A 16,491-nucleotide genomic window follows, 5' to 3' on the forward strand; every position below is an offset into this window, starting at 1 on the left:
TCAACCCCAGCCAACATGGCCAACCAAAACCTCATTGGCTACTCCTGCTTTTAGTCCTAGCTCCTTATAGTCCCCTAGTTAGAATTAGATAGTCGCAGATTAACTTACTGACAATCACACAGTCAGAATCGTATTACAAATCAAGCAAAAACCACCCATTCAACTTTCTTCTTCTTCTTCTTCTTCTTCTTCTTCTTCTTCTTCTTCTTCTTCTTCTTCTTCTGGCGGTGGGGGCAGATGTTATAGGCGAAGGGGATCGAGATACGGATATGCTCGTACTCCTTCCAATCTGCGCCCCATCCCGAGAGACGAGGGTAGGGTGAGCAAGGATTACTCACCTCCTTCACTGGTGTTGTGCAATGCCAGGTCTATAGGCAACAAAACCGCCACCCTGCGAGATTTCTTTACCTCGCAGGTGGTCGACCTGGCTTGTGTGACGGAGACCTGGGTGCGCGAAGGGGTAGCTGTTACCTTACGAGAGATGGCGCCCCCGGGTTTCTCCGTCCTCCACCAGTCACGGACTGTGGGCCGGGGGGGAGCGGTGGCATTATTAATCCGCGAAGATTGTTCTTTCAGGGCTCTACCATCGCCATCGATCCCCGGCATTGAATGTGTTGGCCTAGTGTGGGGCTCCGAGGAGAGCTTGGCTGTCTGGCTGGTGTACCGGCCACCTAGCGCACCAGCAGCCACCCTGTCAGGCCTGCTGGAGGCGGTGGCCGGCTGGGCCTTGGAGTTCCCTAACCTATTGGTATTGGGAGACTTCAACTTCCATGCTGATGCCGCTCCCTCCTCACAGGCTCTGGACCTGGTGTCTTCCATGGCGACACTAGGGCTCTCCCAGTTTGTTTCGGGCCCCACACATCAAGCAGGCCACACGCTGGATTTGATCTTTGGTGCCGGTATAGATGTGATCATGTCTCCTTCGATGAAGGTGCCATGGTCTGATCACTACGCTCTGAAAGCCAGGATTGACTTTCCACCCCCACCCTGCTTAGGTGGCGAGCCGATTTGGGCTCGCCCGCAGAGGCTGATGGACCCTGATAGATTCCGTCAAGCCTTGCGGGACCTTGCTCCCCCTGGCGACTCATTGACTGAGCTTGTTGAGGGCTGGAATACCCAGCTCCTGGCAGCCATCGATGAGATCGCACCTAAGCGCCCTCTGCGACCCCGCTGAAACCGGGCTCCCTGGTTTACCGAGGAGCTTCGGAAAATGAAGCGGGACCTCAGACGGCTAGAGCGAGTATGGCAGGGTGCCCGTGACGGAGCCTCAAGAACATCTTATAGGGTTTTTATGAAAACCTATGAGATGGCAGTGAAGGCCGCTAAGAAGTCTTACTTCTCGGCCTCCATTGCATCCGCTAGCTCTCGCCCGGCGCAATTATTTAGTATAATTCGGTCTTTAACGTCCCTTGAAGGACAGCCAAATTTAAATAACAATCTGACACATAGCTGTGAGGCATTTGCGAGCTTTTTTGCGGAGAAGGTCCTGTTGCTCCGCCATGACCTCCCTGCCAATTTGGATACAATAAAGGAACTGGAGGCCCCTCGACTGGACCATTTTGACCGGATATCTCCAGCCGATGTGGACAGACTCCTCCGAGCTGGAAAGCCCACCACCTGTCCTCTTGACCCGTGCCCGTCATGGCTGATTAGAGCGTGTCCAGATGAGGTGCGGGCCCCCCTGGGGGATATCATCAATTTGTCCCTTGGCACCGGGATATTCCCAGGGGAACTGAAGGAGGCAGTGGTGCATCCGCTCTTAAAGAAAACATCGTTAGATCCCTTAGATCTATCCAATTACCGCCCGGTCTCGAATCTTCCATTCCTGGGTAAGGTGATTGAGAGAGCGGTTGCTGAACAGCTTGGTAGGTTTCTGGATGAAACATCTGCTCTGGATCCATTCCAGTCTGGCTTCCGTGCTGGTCATGGGACCGAGACGGCTCTGGTCGCCCTAACAGATGATCTCCGCAGGCAGCTGGATCGAGGCGGGTCAGGGCTGCTGATTCTTCTAGACCTGTCAGCAGCCTTCGACATGGTCGATCACGAACTCCTGGACCACCGCCTTGCCAACGTGGGGATCCAGGGCACAGTCCTTCAATGGCTGCACTCGTTTCTCTCTGGTCGGGGACAGAGGGTGGCGCTCGGGGGGGGGGAAATTGTCATCGCGCCACTCCTTGGTGTGTGGAGTGCCTCAGGGTGCGATTCTCTCCCCGATGCTTTTTAACATCTTTATGCGCCCCCTCGCCCAGCTTGTCCGGAGTTTTGGGCTGGGCTGCCATCAGTATGCTGATGACACCCAACTCTATCTGTTGATGGATGGCCATCCTGACTCGGCCCCAGACACACTGGCGAGATGTCTGGAAGCTGTGGCTGGATGGTTACGTGGGAGCCGGTTGAAGTTAAATCCTTCGAAGACAGAGGTCCTCTGGCTGGGGCGGGACGATATGGGATTGAGGGGGCAACTCCCATCTCTTGCGGGGGTGCAATTAGTGCCAGCACCGTCCGTTAAGAGTTTGGGTGTAATCTTCGATACCTCCCTCTCTATGGAGGCGCAGATTACAGCTATAACAAAGGCGGCATTTTTTCATCTCCGCCAAGCTAAGCAGTTGGCCCCTTATCTCTCTCGCCCTGACCTAGCCACTGTGATCCATGCGACGGTCACCTCCAGACTGGATTATTGTAACTCGCTCTACGTGGGGCTGCCCTTGAGACTGACCCAGAAACTCCAGCGGGTGCAGAATGCCGCGGCGAGACTCCTTATGGGGTCTTCGCTGCGAGATCACATTCATCCGGTACTATACCAGCTGCACTGGCTCCCGGTGGAGTACAGGATCAGGTTTAAGGTGCTGGTTTTAACCTTTAAAGCCCTATACGGCCTAGGACCCTCGTACCTACGGGACCGCCTCTCCTGGTATGCCCCACAGAGAAACCTACGGTCTGCAAATAATAACATCCTCAAGGTCCCAGGCCTCAGAGAGGTTAGGCTGGCCTCAACTAGAGCCAGGGACTTCTCGGCTGCGGCTCCAATCTGGTGGAACGCTCTGTCTAGACTAGGGCCCTGCGGGACCTGACATCCTTCCGCAGGGCCTGCAAGACAGAGTTGTTCCACCAGGCCTTTGGTCAGGGCGCAGCCTGACTCCCTCCTCTGGCAACCTGCACAGAATCTTGCTTAATCAGTTGCCATTAATTTGATTTTAATTGATTTTTATAATGAAATATTTTTAGTGCGATTATCTGATTGTTTGATTGTTTGATTGTTGTTAGCCGCCCTGAGCCCGGCTTCGGCTGGGGAGGGCGGGATATAAATAAATTTTATTATTATTATTATTATTATTATTATTATTATTATTATTATTATTATTATTATTATTCTCTTGATCTTTAGGTGATATCTGCGGCCAATGGCACAACCAACGACTGCAGTGCCAATGAAACTTCGCTATTGGCTCCAACTATGAGCTCCCAGTTATACATTCTGTCCTTGTTGCCATTTGTGATATTGCTCGTCTTTATCCAGAATCTCAAGTTCCTTTCCATTTTCTCCATGCTGGCCAATCTTCTCATGCTGAGCAGCCTGATAATGATATACCAGTACATTGTGAGGGTATGTACAAAGATCAGTGTGGAATCTCTTCAGAATTTCCCTGTAGCAATGGTGGTGCCATTTTGCAGGGCCTCCTGCAATTGTAGGTGAGCCATCAGAGGAGGTTCCTGCAGCTCCAAGGTCAGCACAGCCCCTTGGATGGAGTGTTTCCATTTTAATATAGCACCCTCAATGTACATGGTGCTATATAGAATAAGTAAACAACAAGACAGGTTTCTGCCTTAACTGGCTTATGATTTAAATTTCAACAGAGAATGGCAAGCAAAATGTGTTTCGCTTCAGTTGAAAGGTGAAGATGAAGAGGTTAAAAACCAAGCCTTTTTGTATTTTGAGGAGAATTCTGGCCTAGGAAAAAGGGCAAAGAGTTAGATTATTTTTTTAAGTTCAACAACATCTAGAAGGCTGGAAGCTCACCTTTCCTGATGTATAGGAAGAAGCAGAATGCTTTTGCTATGGGTTGAACACAAGGGGCGGGGGAGAGAGAGAGAGAGAGAACACTTTGTTAGGCTACAATACATCCCAAAAGATTAGCCACCGCTAGTGTAGCAGAATTGATATTAGTAATGTGTTAGGCAAGTTTAGGAATAAGCATAGTATTACATGGGCAAGTTCTCTAATGTTGGTTGGCTTTTCCTTGCATTATTTCTGTTGTGAGTAGGGTGTAGGAGTGGTAGATAGATATTAGATATTCTACATTTCCTCTCAGAGCGGGTGAGATAAAAAACAAAGTAGCTATGTGGTACAGCTGATGCTTTGCAAGCAAAGGGTAGAATTTGATATCAAGCTCTTCCACTTCTGATTACACAAACTCACACACCACACACACACACACACACACAGAGTTGCTGTCTAATAACAACAGGGAACATTCCTCGGTACCAGGAAAAACATACGAGGTGGCCACACCACACTAACTGACCTTTCACAGAAATTGCTTCCTATGAGTTTCCTAGGAGGGTCAACAACACTCTTTAAAAATTAAAGTTCAGAGTCTGGGGGCAACTGCTTGGGGGCACCAGTGAAAGTCTTTGTGGGCACTGGGCTAGATGGATCAGTGGTCTCAGTTGGGATGAAACAGCTCCTATGTTCCTATTGGAACTCCCCCAAGGAAGTCTTTGGGACCTTTTATCTCAAATATAAATGACCTTTTCTTTTGCCCTTTGCCAGGGCATCCCAGATCCTTCCCATCTGCCTCTGGTGTCCCAGTGGAAGACCTATCCTCTGTTTTTTGGCACAGCCATCTTTGCTTTCGAAGGCATTGGAGTGGTAAGTCTTTCCCTTGTGTGTGCTTGGCTTGCTTTGCATAAACATTTAATTAGGGGTTTGGATGCAGCAGCTCCCTGGCGTGCTGTGAATCCTGGAGCACTTAGGCATCAGTTGCTGAACATATGGGATGGCAATCTATGCATTCTAGTCATAGATATTTTCTTGTTGCCTCAGTTTTTGGAGAGAGTCCATGTTTCCCTTTGCAGGCTATTGATAAGCTTGCAGAAAAATGGTCTGGGGTACTGGGATCAAGCACTTTTAGATTATTATTTTTTCTAGCTTAAAATTTGTATTTGCAGTTGTGACGCATAACCGATGTATGTGAGGACTTGCCTGCATAGCTTTATTTTTGTGGTCTTCAGAGCTGACTTGCTGGAGGAAAGTGGGGTAAAATGGGAAATGTTTGATCTCTCCCATCCTTCCCTTTATTCCTCAGGTAATTGTCTCTTTTTATGGAGCAGTGGTTTTAGCTTCAATTTAGTTCAGTGGCGATCTTGTTTCTGAGCTCCTGGTGCCATTCTGAGATGCATTAGCTGAAGAAGCATTGCGTTCACAACAGTACACTTCTAATCAGCACTGGTTAGGTCACAGCTGAAGCAACTGAGTTCAGTTTTCAGTTCTCTCATTGAGAAGTATGTCAACAAATTGGCCAGGGTTCAGAGCAGGAAAGGTGGTAAAAGGCTTAAAGTGCAAGGTGTATTATGAGACTCTGAAGGAAGTAGATATTTGTTTAGTTGAAAGGGAAGGTATGAAATGGGTTTGTACGATCGCTGTAGGGAGGTTGAGAGGCAAAGAGGTTATGCTGAGTACATCTAATCAGAACAGCAAGGAATGTTCTTAACTGGAAAAGGTAGTTGATTTGCACATTTATAGAATCTCTTGTTCTGGTTGACTTGCACGTTTGTAGATTTGAGTGAAAAAGACTGCAATGTTTGGGTTGGTCTGTGTACACACTGTCAAATATCTAAATTCAATAACTAAAAATTCTGTTGGAAAACTGACCTGCATCTTTGCTGTTTTGATCTTTGTTGATTGGTCCGCAGTTTGCTTTCTTTCTTTCTTTCTTTAAGAAAGCAGGATATTTAACATATATACATGCATATATGGCGGAAATGCAATTTAAGTCATGTAACGTTATGACTTGTAGGTTTCATCCACGATTACTTGTGTTTAGTTTTGAAATCTCTAAATCCCTTCTATATAAAGCATCTCTGCTTGTTTCTGTTTTTCTTTGTAAAGTGCAGATTGGCTCATTGGTCTATGATTTCAGCAAGGGGCAGGGCTGTATCGTGTATACAGTACAATATACACAATGTTGAAGAGTCGTTTCCCCCTCTGACCTATGTACGCTTGTATTCTCTGGAAGCAGCAGTTGTATTTGAGTCCCTGCAGATTGCTTCTTGTGTGTGTGTCTTTTTGAATCCTGTAACACAGTAAAAGTGTCTTACATTTATTTGGCAAGGGCTAGAATGGCAGACGGCTAGAATGGACGGTGTTCTCGAAGCTACAAACATGAGCCTGACCAAACTGTGGGAGGCAGTGGAAGACAGGAGTGCCTGGCGTGCTCTGGTCCATGGGGTCATGAAGAGTCGGACACGACTAAATGACTAAACAACAATAAAGAATGGCAGAAAATGATTTTCAGACAGCTTTTAGAGATGGACTGAGGCTCAGTATTCTTAAACGGTTGAAATTTCCCAATGGACTTTGAGCTTTTCATTATTGGTACATCAGGAAAGGTAGCTTTAGCTGTCCAGAACATCTGAACATGACCCACTGAATAAGGGGGAGGAATTTAAACCTTTGGATGGAATGTTACTTAGCAACTGTGCTTCATGTCCTTTATCGTTATTGGGTCACTGTGTAAACATCAAAGCCCAAAGTCGATTAAGATTTCTTCATTGTTACAGAACATCCTGTACAACAATGGCAGTAATACATGTTCCTTAAATGAGCAGTGTGAAGAAATTAAAACTTTTAGTTTTTGCAATCCTTTCTTCCACAAATAGAAGCCCATTAAAAATAAGATGCAACATAATTAGTGGAACATAAGATGCATCTTGTATGCCACCAAAATAAACTTTATATTAAAAAAACTACATTGGGGGTTGCCTGGGGGCTCAGTGGTACTCCAGAGGTCTTTCCCTAGTGACTGGATTAGACAGCTAACTGTTCAGTAGATTTATTGGTGGCTATAAGTTATCAAGATCTAGACATCTTCAGTGTTCAAGAGATGGTGTATTTTGTTACCAGATGCTGGGGATTAACAGCGGGTTGATACTGAAAATACATTTTTGGCATCTGGCTGAATCCTGAGGAGACTGGATTGATGAAATTGGTCTGCCCTGGTGCATTGTGTTATGTTTTTTGAGGTTCTGTGGCAGAGTTCACGGGCTGAAGCGTCATTCGAGTGAAGAGTAAGGTGACTTAAAAGATTTTTCTCTTTCCCCACCAAGGTGCTCCCTCTGGAAAACAAGATGAAGACCCCTCACCATTTCCCCATCATCCTCTATGTGGGAATGGCAATTGTCAGCACCCTCTACCTCAGCCTTGGAACCCTGGGATATTTGCGCTTTGGAGAAAACATCCAGGCCAGCATCACTCTCAATCTGCCTAACTGTTGGTAAGTTGAGGCAAGGGAAGTCTCTCTCCCGGTGCAAATAAGATTTTGAATGACAGGTTACTCTTGGTTGGTTTAGAATGGAAATACGCAGATAGATGCTGAGGTGTAGGAAACAATTTGCAAGAGACCTAAGGCACTCACTCTGTGGCCAGAAGATGTTCAAGTGGAGTGCACTGTGTGTGTTTGTTTGTGTTTGTGGTCAAGCCTTCATGGGTTCAGGCTCCTCAAAAAATAATATTTATTAAGGGTTTAAAGATTACAAAAAGAAAGAAAAAGAATTAAACAAATCAACATAATAAAATACAAAAACAGAAACAAAAACACTACATAAAACATTGAATTAAGAAAACAAAACAAAAACAATTAAAAACACTTCCAATATTTTCAATCTTAACTTTCATTCACTTGTTTCATTGACTTCCTCCCGCCTCCCTTTTTGTATTCCACTTCAATTAACTGTTTCAGCAATTCCTTTCCATCTTCATCTATTTTCTGTCCTGTAATTAATCTTAACATATTCTAACCTTGTTTTTTCCCTTTAATACATTAACAATCTATCTGTACCTAGTTCCTTATAACATTTCTGCCAAAGCCATATAACTTCATTCCACCATTTTTCTATAGCTCATTAATTTTACAATATTTCTGTAAATAATCTTTAAATTTTTTCCAATCTTCTTCCACCGACTCTTCTCCCTGGTCTCGGATTCTGCCAGTCATTTCCGCCAATTCCATATAGTCCATTACTTGCATCTGCCATTCTTCCAAGGTGGGTAGGTCTTGTGTCTTCCGGGTTCAGGCTCCTCAAGAGTCATCCTTCTGCCCTGTGCTCATAATCACTCTCAACAGTCCACTTTTCTTCCACTCATCTCTGTGTTTTGACTGAGATGATCCAGAGACCGGTTGTGGTGCTATAACCAAGCAGATACTTCCTGTCAAAAACTGATGATAAAGACAAACACTTCTGGGTTGCACTGGGTGTAGCCATACAGGAGGCTAGTATCGCTCTGGGGAAACATATTTAATGGGTTGCTGCCATGGAAACATTAAACAGAGCAGCCAACACCTGTAATTGCAATACGTCATCTTGCTTTTGCAAGTGACCTGCCTACTTCTTATTTGACTTTCTTAGGATCCGGTACCTGAAAAATTTCCTCCTTCCTTATTCATGTCCCTGAAAATCTGTTTACTATTCAAGTAATTTGACTCCCCGTGTTGCCACATATTGGACACTGCCTCTTCTTTGCTGGTTCATTGCTGGTTATGAAACAGTGGCTATGACCCAGTCTGCAAGCACTAACTTAACTTAAATCCTTGTTTCTCTGATGCACGGCCCAATTCATGCTGGAAGCTTTTTTGGGGGTGGTTATTCTCCATGTTCCTGTGATATATACTTTACAGGCTACTTTGAACCTGAAGGCGCAATGCAACATGGGGCATCTTTAAATCCAGAAACCCCTAAGGGGACACATTTGCATGTTACATTCTAGAGAGATATTTTAACCTAGTGTGATTCTTGGGCTCTTGAGCCCTTCTCTCCCTTTGAAACAAAGTGATAAAGGAACTGGTATGTGCCATATTATTGGATGCAAGATCTTCCTGACAACCTAATATTCTCCAGGAAAGCATGGAAAGGTTTCAGCTGGTTAAGGGAATACTGCATTGAAGTAAACACAACATGGGGAGTTTCAGTCACTACTTTGTCTCAGCAGGAAAGGGAGAGATGTATTCATGCCAGGTCAGGATTTCTTAATAGAATATAACGAGAAAAGAGACTCCCATACTTATTCAGACATTAGCTGTGCAGTTCTTTGTGCATCTATGAGAAGTTTTGCATCAAACGTTGGTTTTCAGATGGACTTGATTTTTTAAAGCAGTAGTCCGTTCTTGTATTTCAAAGGATGTTGAAATAATCTTTCATCATTGCCAGTGATACTTAAACCAGAACTCTTTCAGTTTCTGTTTGTCATCTGAGTTTTTACCAGCTAACACTTTGCAAACTTGTCCGTTACCAAATCAGAATGAAGGAAGGGTTGAAAGACAGGGATTGTGGTGCTCTCTAGCGGATTCCTTGCTCTACAACCTGCTGCTTCAACCTGAATCTTTCTGAAAATGAAGGGCTATAGTTTCCACAGCGCTTTGAAATCGGGAAGTGCAAAATACCACATTAGGTCAGCCTTGTGCGTTGCAGTGTGACACACTTCTCTTAGTAATCAAAGGCAACTCATGAAGATACTGTTCAAAGCCAAATGGGTCCAAGCTGTGCCACTTGTATGTAGCACACAGACCAAGTCTGTGTCTTGGTTTTTAAAATATATATGTCACAATCAGATCTTTAAACATACTGGCTAAAAGGATGACGTCTGGAGTTGCCATTTCGGAGAGAATAACATTAAAATTGGAATTGCCTTTCCATAGGAGGCCCCAGACAAAGCTTTTGCTGGTTGCAGTGATTTATAAGCCCTCAATGTCTGCATAGCTGCTTTATCTTTTGTGCAAAGCCCATTTCTAGGGACTAAGCAGAGCTGAGGTTTGCGTCAGATGAAAAATTATATAATTAAATGCCTAGTGGTGGCTGCTTTTGCTGACAGTCTTGGTTGCTTGTTCATTTTTTAAATTTTTTTTTATTGAAATTTAAAGGCCATGTTAATTGATCAGTCGTTTTGTCGGCATACTTTAAAGTGTCGGCGATCGAGGTCAAAGAAAAGGGGTATGTTTCTTCCGCAACTACTAGCCTGAACTGAGGGCCTCCTCCTGGCTGATGCCAGTCGGTCAGCTTCAGATGCTTCTAGGCGAACTCAGGTCTGCGTGAGCTCACTGCTTTTGTGGCCAAGAAGTCACCTAACATGAAGCATCTGAGGAAACTGCAGATACAAAGCTGGATCTCTCTTAACTACATTTTAACAAACTGAACACCGGCATCAGGCATGTTTACAAATTCTGTCCATAGTAGCTAAATAGTATGACAGTATCAACACTGATCAGATTTCTCCTGGATCTGACTTTTACTTTAGACTGTGATTTCAGATCTCGGGTAAAAGGGGACGCTGATTCACCATCATAATGTGTGTATTCGGACACACGGTTTGTCATCATTTATTATGGGGAGCATCAGTCGTAGGAGGTTGCATGAGGTTGCAAAAAGTGCCTTGTAGTGTGTGAAATGGCCCCCAAACTGGCTATACCTGGAGACAAAAATACATGCCCCCCAGCAACTTCCTTTGGCTGTGATGCTGGCTGGAGAGATTTGGAAAATAGCACTAAGTTAAGGTCAATTCATGCCCCCCATCACTGCATTTTCATTGGTTTGGGCTGTTTCATGTTATAAAGGTGCCTGAGGGTGCTCAAAGAAGATATATTTTAGGCGTACCTGCGGCACACAAAATGTTGCTGGTCTACTGCTCCCTGACCATTGGTCACATGGACTGGGGCTAATGGGAGTTGGAGTCTGGCAACACTCGCCCCCCCCCCCCCCCCCGATCTAAATCGAGAAGTGCTGGGAAAAATCATTGCTGGGTGTTGGGGGTGGAGAGGTATGATATAATATAAGCTTTTTCTCTGCCAGCGGCACTGCTTGTGTATGTGGATTTCGGTGCTTGCTCTGAGCTCATTTTGCACCGCGTAGCCGCTGCTACCAGCCTGCCGCACAGATGGGCAGGGAACAACTTTGTAGGCAGAGTGGGCATGTCACATGACTTCCAGGCATGGGATGTGCAAAATCAGCACTTCTAATTAGGACTGGGAAGCTGTGCTGTGCTGCAGAACACACCTTAGGGAAGTGTTCCATTGCGTTGCCAGAGCTTAAAGACCTTTTTTGCAAGACAGGGAACCGACTGTTCAGTCAGGCCAAGGGGTGGGGATTGTGCCAAACATGGACTTTGAAGCCACCGAGGATTTTGCAAATTTCTGCTCCTGTCCTGTGGCAAGCAGCTGCATGGCATATTATTTCTGTTCCTTGCAAGGCAGGAACACTTTCTCCTCTTGTCTACTGTTCATTGCATTTGTTCAGATCACCAGAAGGCCTAGTTCTCTGGGTCCACATCTTTCCCATCAGTCAGACCTTATATGGATCTCCTATTGACCCTCTTTCTGGAGAAAATAGCCTAGAGCAGTGGTTCCCCATTAGCTAATTCAGGGCCGGATTGCGGTTTGATGAGGCCCTCAGCTACTGAAGGTAACAATGTCTTGCTGTGCTTTGTCAACAACAAATTGTCTCTGTTTTTTGTGTTGAATATATGCTGTATGGTAATTTATGCACATAACAAACTATGTATTTGATCAAAGTAATTGTTTAACTGAAACCAGTAATATTTTAGGGAGTAGGCTAGCAAGCGGGGTCCATTACTTACATCATAGGAGCCTACACAACACAAAACACTGTTGCTGTATGTAGATTTAATTTTTTTTTATCTTATATTTTGGAAATGTACTTCCAGTTTTTTTCCCTTTAGATTTTTTTGGCGCCCCCAAGAGAGCAGGGCCCTAAGCTATAGCTTGTTTATCTTATACATAAATCCAGTACTGAGCTAATTACTGAGGAACCCCTATTTTTCAAAAGCCAAGCCACACTCCCTACTTTTGAAATTTTTGATAACTCTGTGGTAGTTACCTCTGCAAAACAATTTTTTGAAGAAAATGTGGTTTAGCCTTTAATAGCAAAGGATTTTAGGTATACTAAAAAACAGACTAGGACTGAGCAATATCTAGTTTTCAACATTGTGATATATCAGCAGCTCAACATCAAAAATGACAAAAGTTTAGTTGTGGGGGAGGCAATGGATGGGGCTGCAGACCCTTGGATGCGTTCTGCGGACCCCCAGGAGTCCCCAGACCCCTAATTGGGAACCACTGGCCTAGAGCTTTGGCATGCATTGCAAGCTGCAAGGCACAGAGGACAGAGAGAGCTCTACATGCACAAATGCATGCCTGATCTATGCTGAAGTTATTCTTTGAGTTTCAGAGGTTTGTCTTGTTATATAATCCACGGGTCAACTTTTACTTCTTCGTTACTTAGCCCTTCCTGAAGTCTTCCCTCCATAGATTTTATATCCTTGTTAAACATCTGTTGGATTCCCCTCACCCCATTTCAATAATATATGAGACTCCATCCTCTTTTTCTTTCACTTGTCTGGGGCCCATGTTTTCTAGATATTCACTTCCCTTTGTTTGGTTACCTTGACTTTCCATTCACTTTAATAGTTTCTATTTGTATTAGCTTTATTTCTGTTTTCACTAGGATGCTAATCAAATGAGAATTTCAATTCATTCGCTTTCTTGCTTAGTTCATTGATAATACACATAACTCATTATGTGCCTTCTGAATTATTCATCTTAGTTCCAGTAAATTATGCGTTTGATTTTCAGTAAAGCAGTTGATATATTTACTTATTGTAATCTGACATTTCAGCTGTTGCTGTGGATAGTCAATTCGTAATTAATTTCAGTTTGTCTTAACTTCGTAATTCAATAATCAAGGGGTTAATTAATTTGTAATCCAATTCATTAAGTTACCACTTTAGAGTTAGTTAGTAATTCAATTATTCATTAAATAATCACTTTGTAATCCAGTTTATTGCTTTATTATTTCAGTTCGAAGTTCATTTGTTTGACTTGGCTTAGTAATTCCGTTCCTTATATGCCTATCACTTGTGTATGAAATCTTTGATCCACTATTTCCTTATCAGTTTATCATTAGTTAATTTATATCTTCAGCTTCTGTACATTCCTTGTTCCTTTCACCAAGTCCTAGTTTAACTTTGATCTTATTTCTTTCTTCGCTCCTGTAGTTCAATGTCCAGCTACCTTTTTTTTCTTCTTCTTACGGCTGCGAAGTATTTCTTTAGCTGCACGGCATTCTGCCTTGCCACTTCACTTTTTGCCAAAGCTGCCTGCCAAAGTAGCAAGTCCCTCTTGGAGTGCTGCACCCCAGTGGCTGCCTTGCTCTTTATAGGCCCCTGTTGGATCCTCATGAAAGGTGTCAACGTGTTGCTACTGAACCCTCCTCTCTCTTGAGATGCCTGTTCTGACCAGCTGTAGTGGCTGAGAAGCAAGCTCAGTGCAGCATACGCTCGGAAACTGCAAATAATTCGGAATGTGACTGCCAGACTTGTGACTGGGAACTGCTGCCGGGACCATATAACACCGGTCCTAAAAGACCTACACTGGTTCCCTGAGCTCAGTTCAAAGTGTTGGTGCTCACCTTTAAAGTCCTAAGCAGCTTTGGCCCTATATACCTGAAGGAGTGTCTCATTTAGCCTGGACACTGAGATCCAGCTCCTCTCACACTGATGGCTAGCTTCCCTTCTTTTCACTTGTTTGTTCTTTTCCTGACTTTTGATCGTTGCCATTTTTACGTAACACGCTGTCTTCCACGTAAACATGCTCTATGGGTAGCTCCTGAAATAGCTTGCCTGTGAGCCGAGCTGGTGAAAGTGCAAGCAGCGATGACGTCTGTATTGCATAGGACTTACACCCGCGCTAAAGCTGGCAAGTGCTTGGCTGCGGGAGAAAGGGAATAATCAAAAACTGTGAAATATTCATGACTGAAACTGATAAAAAGCACTTTGAAGGTATGCTTCAGCTTTTCAGTTAAAAAAGAATAAAGTCAGGGTAAAATCATGCTTGCTGCTGCAGGATGGGACGAATGTCTTTTCAACTGCACATAGAAATTCCTCAGAAAGATGCAATGCAAAGGTTTTAGGTTACTGATCATAGAAGTAGTCGGGTGTGTAGTTACAGCATCTGGCACAGCTCAAACATTTGAGTGAATGGTGCTGTTGTTGAGCTAGTGGCCTGATCAATTTTTTGGTGCTCTTTCAAATTTTCTCTTCCCTTCCCCCGCCTAATCTTCATGCCCGTCTTTCTTCATTCACTTGCCAAAACAATGTTAACGCATTTGGATGCTCTATAGAGAAAAAAATAAGTATATGCAAATTGGGTTTTAATCTGCGTAATTGTGGGCATGTAAATTTGGCTTCCTTGACGTAATCGTTGAGTTTTCGGAGGGATTGTTTACAGTATGTAGAACCCTTGGCATATGGCTCCAAATTATAGGTTCAAAACCCAGTGTTGGCTTGTGAATGCGGCTGATAGCTGGCTCCCTCTTTTGACAATGTGAAAGCAGACTTACAGAATGTTACAGCTGTTCTTGGGCAGAACTTTATTTTTTTGAAAAACAGAAATTGTGATTATTGCAGTCCAGCTAATCTTATAACCATCTTGGTCACTCCTCTTTCCACCTGCTCCTCTTTTAAATCGGGGAGGGAGAATCTTTTTCATCCTGGAGATCACATCCTCCCCTTCCAAGGGCCTCATCCTGTGGCGGGCAAGGCAGAAATGTGCAGCGCGTTAAATGTAAAGTTTACCTTTGTACATTAGGCCAGTTTCTTCACACTCCTACACACACATGCCTCTCTCTCCTCCAGGCTAGCAAGAAGCTCTATTGGAGTTCAAGTCCAGCCAAAAAGCCCTCCAAGAGGGGGCAGAGTAGGCTGGGTGAAGGTTGTGAATCAATTAGGTGTGTGAAGAGAGTGTGACCTGGAAGGCAACATTTGCCCCCCATCCCCAGGCATGAGGTTTCCCCATCCCTGTTGTAAGCAGATGAACCAAATAGGATGTAGCATTGACTGGCCTCACCCAGTGCCTTTCATCAGTACTTCCTGTTTTATTAAAAGAGAAAAAGAACCCTGCTGGGTCAGACCAAAGGCCTGCTAGGGCCGCATCCTGTTTCCCACAGTGGCTAACCACATGCCTCTTGGGCATTCTGAACCACTGTTTATAGTCTGCTGCCAGAATGGGGTTTTTTTATATACCGCAAAGCTTTGTTTCATGATGCTGTGGTTAAAAAACATTCCATAAACCACCCAGAGAACAGTGGGCAGCTTTTATATACAGTGGTACCTCAGGTTGGACAGTGTTCTCGAAGCTACAAACATGAGTCTGACCAAACTGCAGGAGGCAGTGGAAGACAGGAGTGCCTGGCGTGCTCTGGTCCATGGGGTCACGAAGAGTCGGACACGACTAAACGACTAAACAACAACAACACCTCAGGTTAAGAACTTAATTCGTTCTGGAGGTCCATTCTTAACCTGAAACTGTCCTTAACCTGAAGCACCACTTTAGCTAATAGGGCCTTCCGCTGCCGCCGTGCCGCTGGAGCATGAATTCTGTTCTCATCCTGAAGCAAAGTTCTTAACCTGAGGTACTGTTTCTGGGTTAGCGAAGTCTGTAACCTGAAGCATCTGTAACCTGAAGCGTCTGTAACTCGAGGTACCACTGTACATTTGTGGGCAGCTTTATATACAGTAAGCCCTCAACTTATGTTCCAGGGATCGTGCCTAAAGCCCAAACCGCATATTGTCAAAATCCATTGGGTGCATTGGCAGGTGGGATTGCCCCCTTTCAGCTCCCTTTTAAAAAAAATCAAAAATAATAAGAATTGCCATGCGCTTAATGTGCCTAAGTTGCAACCTTACTGTACGTACAGTAAATAAAATAAAATAAAATAAATAAGCAACATGAGCAATAGTCGTCTCCTGCTTTTGTTCCCCAGCACTTCTAATCCTAAACTTCATCTTCTATGGGTTTTTCTGCTGACTTTTTAGAAGCCATCTTAGTTGGTGGTGGTTGCCACATCTTGTGAGCTCCATAGTGTGGAAAAAGTGCTTCCTTCTGCCTTTCTTGAACCTTTTATCCTTCAGTTTCATTGGATGGCCCTGGGTGCTGTAGTATTATGAGAGAAGAAGGAAAACCCCTCTGTCCACTTTCCCTGCGATCACTATACATAACTAAGATACAGTTACCCTGAGCCGTGCACAGTATTCCAAATTTCAGTGTGCTGTTGAGTTACACAGGCACCTTACAATATTGGCAAGTTTTAATTCATCCCCCATTCACACACACTGCAGTTGCAGAGTATCTGGAAATCTTTCCTGCTCGTTTGTTTTCAGCTGTTGAGCCAGCCAGTAATGAAAATGCATAAGTACATGCAGAACTTCAG

The 16,491-nt window shown here is 44.3% G+C and overlaps 1 protein-coding gene across 3 annotated transcripts in view; it reads left to right on the forward strand.

The window, feature by feature from the left end:
* Nucleotides 1-16,491, forward strand: part of LOC307211563 (proton-coupled amino acid transporter 1-like) — a 50,978-nt gene that overhangs the window by 18,087 nt on the left and 16,400 nt on the right. For all 3 annotated transcript variants that reach the window (XM_079968263.1, XM_079968264.1, XM_079968265.1), the window contains exons 7-9: nucleotides 3,386-3,604; nucleotides 4,772-4,870; nucleotides 7,327-7,493. In XM_079968263.1, the coding sequence (XP_079824389.1) occupies nucleotides 3,386-3,604; nucleotides 4,772-4,870; nucleotides 7,327-7,493 (485 nt within the window). The remainder of the gene's footprint in view (nucleotides 1-3,385; nucleotides 3,605-4,771; nucleotides 4,871-7,326; nucleotides 7,494-16,491) is intronic.

The sequence above is a fragment of the Podarcis cretensis genome, assembly GCF_951804945.1.
Source record: "Podarcis cretensis genome assembly, chromosome: 2".
Classification (NCBI taxonomy): Eukaryota; Metazoa; Chordata; class Lepidosauria; order Squamata; family Lacertidae; genus Podarcis; species Podarcis cretensis.